The 10,303-nt window shown below is 45.3% G+C and overlaps 1 protein-coding gene across 1 annotated transcript in view; it reads right to left on the reverse strand.

The window, feature by feature from the left end:
* LOC113015958 (diacylglycerol kinase zeta-like) overlaps nucleotides 1–8,625 on the reverse strand; it is a 92,096-nt gene extending 83,471 nt beyond the window's left edge. The window contains exons 1-2 of the mRNA XM_026158349.2: nucleotides 8,270–8,625; nucleotides 8,050–8,153 (exon numbers count right to left, since the gene is read on the reverse strand). Of these exons, the coding sequence (XP_026014134.2) occupies nucleotides 8,050–8,153; nucleotides 8,270–8,377 (212 nt within the window). The 5' untranslated portion in view covers nucleotides 8,378–8,625. The remainder of the gene's footprint in view (nucleotides 1–8,049; nucleotides 8,154–8,269) is intronic.
* Between the last annotated feature and the right edge of the window lie 1,678 nt (nucleotides 8,626–10,303).

The following is a 10,303-nucleotide window of genomic DNA, read 5'->3' on the forward strand; positions in this document are numbered from 1 at the left end:
ATTGATTGCAACACAAATATAACACAGCTTTGACGTGAGGTAAGATGAACCACTGGCTGAGTTTTCCCCCAAGCTTCCACCTGCCTTTGCCCTTCAGTCTCCGTTTAACAGCATATCCTTTATGTAGCTGCCAGTTCTCAAAACACCTGATCTAACTTAATCTGAACTAAGATTACTTACTCTGCCACTCTTCTCTGCTTATAGGTAGTGCCAGAGCTATAATAAATAAGGAGGCCACAGATCTCTAGTCACCATGCTAGAGCTGGTGCCTTATGGATTATTATTGCACGCTTACAAAGAAGAGTTTTTGTTTTATGCAGCCAATGACGCGAGACGAGAGAGGAGTGGCTGTTTTCTGCAACTGCTTCAGCAGGTTCAGCTGATGCACCAATGCGTGCCGCTCACAAACATCAGCGTGAACATCAGTATGCTGCCACACCGTTGTATGCCAGTGATGACGAGAAGATTTACGAACTAAAGGCGTAGCTGCAGCTACTGGCTGGAACAATAAAAACTGACCAGACTAAGGCGAAAAAATAGTCCCAGAGCAACGTTCCCTCTAAGCTGCGCTGTGCACAATTGTGCACTGCTGGCACGTCTCTGCGCACAGAAAATCTGCGTTGCCCACAAAACAAATCTAACCTGAATTGAAATTAAAATTAAAACTTTAACAATCCTCTTCTGCAGTGTGAGTCAGTGACTGGCTGCTCCTGTATGGGATCAGAACGATGCCAGAACGATGCCACCATAGTCCAGCCAATGATGCGATTCACATTCGTATATACGCAGCTGATCAGCGTCGCTGACAGGCTGTGACAGCGTCCTTATGTGCGACACCGGTGTTTTAGCAAAGCGGCTGATGTGGAGTGAAGCCAGGTTAATGTCCAACCATTGGAGACATGAGCAGGACAGACGAACAACTGACGGACAAAGTGTGGACTTTATACCAGTTTTTAAATCGTGTTGATCGGCCACGTAAAACCAGAGTTATGATAAAATATCTGCAATGTTTGGTTTTCTTCCTGAATACTGTCGTTGTTTATGTTTACTGCAGCAAGAAACGGTAAAAACGGCGTTTTATAAGGAAAACGCTCAAAAGCCTGTGAGCAAAAACAAAACTCCCAGCCTTTCCTATTGGTGGAAAAATGTACCATGTGGACCAATCAAAAAACGATATGGCAACATGGCCTTTAGTTGTTTAGGGAGGGGGAAGTTTTAGGAGGGACGGCGTGTTTGAGATGTGAGAGATTTGAGACGTTTAGCGCAAATCTTGTGTAGTTAGCGTGTAGTTAGCGTGTAGTGAGCGTGTAGTGAGCGTGTAGTGAGCGTGTAGTGAGCGTGTAGTTAGTGTGTAGTTAGCATGTAGTTAGTGTGTAGTGAGCGTGTAGTTAGTGTGTAGTTAGCGTGTAGTGAGCGTGTAGTTAGTGTGGAGCGTGTAGTTAGCGTGTAGTGAGCGTGTAGTTAGCGTGTAGTGAGCGTGTAGTGAGCGTGTAGTTAGCGTGTAGTTAGTGTGTTGTGAGCGTGTAGTTAGTGTGTAGTTAGCGTGTAGTTAGTGTGTAGTTAGCGTGTAGTTAGTGTGTAGTTAGTGTGTAGTGAGCGTGTAGTTAGTGTGGAGCGTGTAGTGAGTGTGTAGTTAGTGTGTAGTGAGTGTGTAGTTAGTGTGTAGTGAGCGTGTAGTTAGCGTGTAGTTAGCGTGTAGTTAGCGTGTAGTTAATGTGTAGTTAGCGTGTAGTTAGTGTGTAGTGAGCGTGTAGTTAGTGTGTAGTTAGCGTGTAGTGAGCGTGTAGTGAGCGTGTAGTTAGCGTGTAGTTAGCGTGTAGTTAGTGTGTAGTTAGCGTGTAGTTAGTGTGTAGTGAGCGTGTAGTTAGTGTGTAGTTAGCGTGTAGTTAGCGTGTAGTTAGTGTGTAGTGAGCGTGTAGTTAGTGTGGAGCGTGTAGTTAGTGTGTAGTTAGCGTGTAGTGAGCGTGTAGTGAGTGTGTAGTGAGCGTGTAGTTAGCGTGTAGTTAGCGTGTAGTTAGCGTGTAGTGAGCGTGTAGTTAGCGTGTAGTTAGTGTGTAGTTAGCGTGTAGTTAGTGTGTAGTGAGCGTGTAGTTAGTGTGTAGTTAGCGTGTAGTTAGTGTGTAGTTAGCGTGTAGTGAGCGTATAGTTAGTGTGGAGCGTGTAGTTAGTGTGTAGTTAGTGTGTAGTTAGTGTGTAGTTAGCGTGTAGTTAGCGTGTAGTTAGCGTGTAGTTAGTGTGTAGTGAGCGTGTAGTTAGCGTGTAGTGAGCGTGTAGTGAGCGTGTAGTTAGCGTGTAGTTAGTGTGTAGTTAGCGTGTAGTTAGTGTGTAGTGAGCGTGTAGTTAGTGTGTAGTTAGCGTGTAGTTAGCGTGTAGTTAGTGTGTAGTTAGCGTGTAGTTAGTGTGTAGTGAGCGTGTAGTTAGTGTGTAGTTAGCGTGTAGTTAGCGTGTAGTTAGTGTGTAGTGAGCGTGTAGTTAGCGTGTAGTGAGCGTGTAGTGAGCGTGTAGTTAGCGTGTAGTGAGCGTGTAGTTAGTGTGTAGTTAGCGTGTAGTTAGTGTGTAGTGAGCGTGTAGTTAGTGTGTAGTTAGCGTGTAGTTAGTGTGTAGTTAGCGTGTAGTGAGCGTGTAGTTAGTGTGGAGCGTGTAGTGAGTGTGTAGTTAGTGTGTAGTTAGTGTGTAGTGAGTGTGTAGTTAGTGTGTAGTTAGCGTGTAGTTAGTGTGTAGTTAGCGTGTAGTTAGCGTGTAGTTAGCGTGTAGTTAGTGTGTAGTGAGCGTGTAGTTAGCGTGTAGTGAGCGTGTAGTTAGCGTGTAGTGAGTGTGTAGTTAGTGTGTAGTTAGTGTGTAGTGAGTGTGTAGTTAGTGTGTAGTTAGCGTGTAGTTAGTGTGTAGTTAGCGTGTAGTTAGCGTGTAGTTAGTGTGTAGTGAGCGTGTAGTTAGCGTGTAGTGAGCGTGTAGTTAGCGTGTAGTGAGCGTGTACTGAGCGTGTAGTTAGTGTGTAGTTAGTGCGTAGTTAGCGTGTAGTTAGCGTGTAGTGAGTGTGTAGTGAGCGTGTAGTTAGTGTGTAGTTAGTGTGTAGTCAGTGTGTAGTCAGTGTGTAGTTAGTGTGTAGTTAGTGTGTAGTCAGTGTGTAGTCAGTGTGTAGTCAGTGTGTAGTCAGTGTGTAGTGTAGTCAGTAGTGTTGTGTGTGTCAGAACAATGAGGCGCCTGCTGAGTGTTACAGGTGTTACAGCAGTGACACATCTGCTGCTGTCAGGCCTGCAGGTATCAGGCTGTTGTTCTCCTTCATCTCATAGTGGACACAAATTATTTTTGGAGCGACACAAATAATTTGTGTGGCATCAGAGTTGATGCAGAACAGCTGATTGTTCTGTAAATAGTTTGAAATGTTTGTTTTTAGGTAATAGCTGCAAAAAACTTTGTTGTTTGCATAACTCAGTTACTTTTTTGAAGAAGTAACAAAATAATTAATTACCCAACATTGGTCATTATTTACTGTATTTGCAGACAGAGTTACAGACTCTCTCCCAGACCACAGACTCATCATACAGTCAGAGCTTTATTAAAAAATAAAGAAAGTTGTGTTTTCAAAATTGGAGTTGAAGTTATTTTTACTTCCAGTAGTGTTAACATGCTGCAGGTCATGAACAAGATATTTTAAATATTCATTGTAAGTGGGCTAAAGCAGTTAATTAAAAGTCGTCTAACATAAATGTAAATGCTGTAATTGGATTATTTTAATAAACATGTGACTTGGATGGATTTGATGCTGGCGTGACCACAGTGCACACGCCTGCTGCTGCTCACAGTGGTCCAAACTCAGGGAGTTTGTGTGTTCGCTCAGACACATGAAACATTAGAGGGAACATTGTCCCAGAGTACACTCTGCTCATTCAGTCAGTCCCATTTCCTGAACTTTAACTCTTTTCTCCGTCTGTTTTTAACAACTTTTTTTTGTTGTTCTGACTTGGACGAACCAACCAGATTTCCTTCATCAGCTCAGTATTCTTCTCCACCTGCCTGGAATAGCCTCCGCTCCATGTTTGTAGCTAACAGAGTGAGCCACAGCTCAGTTTGTCTTCTCTGTCTCTGAAATCTTCTGTTGGATCGTCCCTTCTCCTCCAGGCTCGCACACCCACCAGCTTCTGTTCAGATTGTAAACAGAGCTCTACAGCATATCAAAGATAACAACTGTGCTATATTAGGCCACTGATACACACATTCAAAAATAACTTACAGGGAATGTGAATTTGCATTCACGTTCCCTGTTCTGTGGAAATGCTGCTCCAGCTTTAGCATGAGCCCTTCTGTTCCCCCTTCAGTAAACACTGGGCTGAATTTCACTGGAAGGAATCAGGATGCTGGTCTTCTTTTGTCGTTTGTCCACGCACGGCTGTTTGTCCTTTATGAACACAGCCCCAGGTTATTAGCTTGTGTAAGAAGAAAGCATTTCGCATAATGGTGCTACAAAAGAGCTACAGCACCGACAAAAAAGGGGGGGTGGCAGGAGCATGAGTGTCCTAATTAAAATCCATAATTATATTTACTTTCTTGTGTACAGAAAAGCAATATTTCCTCCTGAAGGTTTCACAAGATAAGGACATAAAACACGTGTGACTAGCTAGTCAGACGCACAGCACGAGTGAGCTGTCAAGCTGGACGCCATCAGCAGAGCTGTGGAGGTGGCACCAATCTGCCCGTCTTTGTCTGTTTCACCATCGAGCCTTTAAACAGAATAAGTTCATCTAATTACAGAACAGACGCAGTTTATTCCAGTTACTATTACTATCATCATCACAAGGGAAGCAGCGTCTAATGTCTGATTGTTATCAGCCTCTGCTCCATATGTGCAGGCCTTTCCTTCCAGCTGCTTCTGTATGTTTGCAGCTGCGTGGAGTGCACGGGCCTGTTGTCACTGACTGCCATTGTCAGCGTGTGGTTAGAAATACAAACACGACAGCAAGCCTGTTTTATGCAAACACAGACACACACATCTGACATGTTCCTGACTGTTGTAACAGTTTTTGTCATCATGCAAAACACAGCGCCAAGGTTTTGTTCTTCTCTGCAATTTTTACACCCTGCAAAACCATTTGATTATAAGAAATGCAAATAATTAAAATGTCTACATGTAACATAATTGCATCAGGCTATTCAACATGAAGCTACAGGCTACGTGCTCGGCTGAGGCTTCGTATGATGCAGCAGCACTACTGTAATAGCTGTGAGGCACCGAGCATGAACAGTGTCTCTGCTGCCACACAGACACTAAAAACAACAACATAACAACTTTGGACAAACACATTTTAATCAATAGCACCAAAAATGAAACGCGCTGCCTCGAGCTCGAATCGCTGAAGCCTTTCAGGAGCTGCAGCTGCAAACTGTATCCGATCGTTCTTGCTTCATGTGGACTTCATTCATGTCACACACTTGTGTTGATGCTCATGGAATTCCGGCTGACCTCGAATCTTATGTAGATTATCTCACAGCATGAAATATACACGCAGCAACACACACTTTTGTAGGCAACAGCTACAGATGATCCTTACATAACTCGTCTGAGTCAGGAGAGCTGAAAGCCAGGCAGCCCGCCCCACCCCCACACACACAATCCCATGTGGATTACAGACCATACTAAATTATGCTGAGATTATGCCTCATGGTGGCAGTGACATAAGAAACTAGTTGATGAACAGTTCCACTGAGAACGTCAGTGCAGGGATGGAGAACATCAAAGCTTTTCTCTGAAGTGTTCCACCTGAACACTTCAGAGAAAGTGCTGAGGACCTCAGGCAGATTCAACAGGGAACACAAGGAAATCTGAAGGAAGACAGGTGGGTGTTTGTCATGATTTAGTTCAGTTTATCAATCGCCTCTAACATGAGAGACCAGCACAGCTGGAGGAAATGTTTCAGGCGTAATACTGCCTGCAGATGATGTTTGTGCAGTACGGCTAACACATCTGGTAAAGGTTTCACATCCCATGTGAGCTAACAATGCTCTACCGTCTATTAATAGCAGGAGTAAAGTGCAGCACAGCATCATACATCCAACCACACATGCAGGTGAAGCCAGAACAGAAGCTACATCCACAGCCACAGCTTCAGTCAGCACACGCAGCTGCAGCTGCGCTCAAAGACACTCCATATGCATGTCCCACTTCTTTCTTTTGAAAAGAGTAAGAAGCACATCACTCATCGGGTACATCTCGAGTCCCACAAGACAAACAAAAACCTTCGTACTAAACAGACGATCAGTGTAAGTAAGAAGAGAGGGGAGAAAAAAGAATCAGGAGAAACAGGCTAAAAACTGTCCAATAAAGTCCCTGCAAGTACTTTAATCATTGCTATTTGCAGTCCTGCTCAAAATACATCAACAGCAAGTCCGTCAGTAGCTGAAGGAAGTTGGAGAGCATTCATATCTGACAGCAGAGCTCGTGAGGAAAACAGACGCCTGCCCACCGCCTCAGATCGTCGCTCCGTATTAGCTTTGGTTCACCGGCAACAGGCCGAGAATCATATCAGGAAAATTAGGTCAGACATGTCTGCAGTCACCTTTTCACGCGTGTAGCTCACAGCATGCCCCGCTATTTATTATCAGGCTGTAGTGATGCAGAGAGCATGAAGGAGGCAGCACACGTGACTTCACTGTGCTTTATCATGACACTGATGTAAAAGTACTTTCACTTCCTGTATCTGAAGATCTGACTTTGTTCTCCTCACCCAGACCTGCTCAGTGCATCTCGGGCACGTGGAGCGCTTGCTGTTTATCCTCCCTGAGTACAAGCGGCATGTGTCGGCGAGGCCTGATCGGGAGGTGGAAAAACTAAAACACAACCTGACACCAGTGAAACACTGGACACCAGCTCAGCGTTTAATAGAAGTGCACGTTTTTAGCTGCAGTAGTGACAGGAGAGCTGGAGACGAGGACCAATAATCAGATTAAAGACAAACAGATCGTAACTGCAGTTTCTAAGGCAACAGACTCATTTCTTTCTTTCATTGATGAGAAAACAAAAAGGACAATCCAGTTTACAGTGCCAGCCCAGTGTGGTGCCGCTTCTGTAAACACAGAAGGATCAGATGGTAAAATGGATTTTAGATTACAAGCTTCACTTATTACTTTGCTCCTGTTGCTCCTTTTCAGGAGACCAATTACATTAGCTGTGTTAGAGGGCGTCACCCTGGTAACCCAGGAAATGGATTCGAACATTGATCCTAAACACAGCGAGTTAAACTAATGGAGCCCTTACGGTCACCTTTCTCTGGCTGTGAACAGGCTGAGTGACTGAATGAGGCACACATACATGCACAGCAGTCACCTGCAGCAGCGCTCTCCAGACCAATCAACTCGTCAGTTTCACTGCTTCTCTTTCTGATTCCTCCAATTTTTCAAGCCAGTTTGTAAACACGCCTGTTATGTCTGTACATCGTCTTCTTTCAGCCTCCATAGTGTCCTCTTCTGTCACACCAGTCGGTGCATGCGCCAGTTTCGTATGCAGCAAAGTCGTGCACATGCTTTTATTGTCTTAATAGTTTCAGTTGGGAAATCTGTTGGAGGTGGTTGTAGCTCCGAGGCACAACAGGTCATCTGTTAATTGGAAGGTTGGTGGTTTCGTCTCGTTCAGCCATTCAGAGTGTGAATGTTGGAAAGCACAGAAAAGAGTGCGTCTATGAATGAGAACCAGTCCATGTACCTGATGATGGCTGCCATCACGTCTATACTGAGAACACACCAGGTCACATTCATGGTCATAATCATCAGGATTTGTGGTGAAAGTGCAAGGAAGAGAATCACTAAGCTCACCTCAGCCTCTTACTCAGTGTGCACTACCACTGATTACCTCGCACCTTACAGCACATATAACCTCATCTTAAGCTGGAACAGTGTGCGTGTCAGTGTCAGGTGACCACTTCACTGTGGGTAACAATTCACCTCCTGTTAAAGTGTAACTGTGCCTTTCCACAGCAAGTCCCAGCACGCAGACAACGTGGGGACTATCAGTGTTTCGTTGCCACGTTCACTCCTCCGGTCTGTTTGGAGACTTCCTACCTGTAAGACACCTGCTTCCTGAAGGTCAGCTGCACGAACTCTGCCTCCATCTGGGATACCGCCAGCTGCTGCTCAGCCCCCTTCAGCTCTTTCTGTTTGGGTACCTGAAATCAAAACACATCTGTTGTTTCCGATGAAAGCTTGCTGCCTCACACGGGCGCCGGCAGCCTGCAGCAGCGGCTCCTGTACGCGGTAAGCATGGAAGGAGAGCAGCACACACCTGAGAGACACCGGACTCCTGTGCGCTCCTGGAGTGTTCCAGCCCAGCGAGCACGTCCTCCTCCTCGGCCACGTCTTCCAGCTCGGGCCGCTCCGAGTCTCTCATCATCGCTGCGATCAGCGCGGCCTGCGTGCTTTTACCCGGATTAATGCTCCTGTCCTCGGCACGGTGTCGCTGATCCCGGTGCTGCTGCTGTGTTTATTTTGGTGCGCGTTTCCACGAAACTACAGTCCCATCCTCCACGCTGCGCGACACGCTAACCCGGCGCGGACCGTAACTGTCCTTGAGACGCACACGATAAAAGTTGCGTGCGGCAGGTGAGAGCTGTCCTCCTGTCCCCTCCCGCACCGTCCACTCACGCAACGTGTTGCCGGAAATCAGCTGTGAGCGCTCGCGTCCTCCCCCCACCCCTCCCACTCTCTCTCTCGCTCTCTATTGAATGACTTGTGTTGAGGGTAAGAAATAAAACACGTCTCGTGTTTTATTATATCATTGACGGTGGTCCTTGGTTTTACGCAGTTCTGGCATTTAGAACAGCGAGTGTGTGTGAAGAGTTTGCTTGGAGCTTAGAGGGAGGCTGCGAGTGTTTGATCGGAGCGCTGCCTGTTTCTGCGCAGCTTCTAATGTTAGTAAACGACTGGCCTTTCAGAGAGCACACACATGTTCACAAACTCAGGGGTTTCTGCGCACACGTCAGGTCTGGTCTGGAAAATGTCGGTATTTTATTGGTTCGGGACGTGGAAGTTTAAATGGCTCTAGAGCGCCACCTATACAGGCAGTACTGCAAGTGCATAATTTGACCTACATGAATTACACGCGTGTAACGACCAGTGTGTCCCAAACTTCACGTCCTTGACAGGAGTCTGACCTGGGAGACATGTATGCGCCAATATTACGTCACACATATGGCGCCAAGTAGGTTCTAATCGTCATCCAACCTCGTGGAATTTGACTTGTTGCAGAAAACAATAGAAAGTATTTTAAATACATTTCATTGAGTCAACACTGTCACTGATTTTTGATCATTTTTGAAATAATAAGATAAAATTGTGTTGCTCTTGAGTCTGTGTCTTAACTATGTGTTAGCTCTACAAATGACTATTCTTGGTGTTACAGTGTTTCTCACACTGAAGCATTTTTCTCACGCATCAACTGCGATGCTTATTACCGTGAAACATGCTCATTTTAAAAGTGAGACTGAGCAATAATATGAGACAGTTTGGTATCAACCGCAGAAACTAAAGCTAGCTTAACATTCTCGGTCCTATCTGTTGGAAGACTTGAGCAAGCATGTGAAATAGCACAGATGTAAAGTTAGGGTTAAATGTCCCCAGGTTAGACATAATTTTGTCTAAAATACAGGAATGTTTATATATATATAGTTACATAGTTATTTATACTTATTAGAACTATATTGTTATATTTTGTAACTTTGAGATACATTGTGTTATTTCATTTAGTTTAGTGACAGGAAGATGGCGACACGTCCGTCTGCTAGCTTTGCTTTGGCTTGGCTGGTCTTATCCTTTTCTATTTTATCCCAAAATGCCCTCGCTCTGCGAGTGTACAATCACCAGTTACTCTTAGAAATCAAAGCATCGTATGACCTGGCTCTTAAACAAACAGAGACAGGAGATGATTATGGGCCTCCTCCACCACTTTTTTATGTATAACCCTGTATTCAGATTTATCTGTGCCAACACTCCTACACCACTTCCTGGAAGAAGCGCCGAGGAAAGCGGGCTGGTACACTCATCAAAGTCCGAGCTCTTCTCCGTGCTTCTCGTGGAGCTACTGGACCAGCAGAGTGCATCTTTAGATGGATCCTGCCTGTTGTCCCTGGAGCTCCCACGACACTTGATCCGCGCTCTCAGCATTCTATTTCCCTAAGCGGCCTCGGACCCGTGGATGCGGCGTGGACCACGGAAATCTTCACACACTTAACCGAGCTGGACCATCTGATGTTAGGATCTACACACTCCAAATGGCTCTGCTAAATGTAAGATCATTAGCAAACAAGACGTTTGTATTAAA

The sequence above is a fragment of the Astatotilapia calliptera genome, chromosome 23, assembly GCF_964374335.1.
Source record: "Astatotilapia calliptera chromosome 23, fAstCal68.1, whole genome shotgun sequence".
Taxonomy (NCBI): domain Eukaryota; kingdom Metazoa; phylum Chordata; class Actinopteri; order Cichliformes; family Cichlidae; genus Astatotilapia; species Astatotilapia calliptera.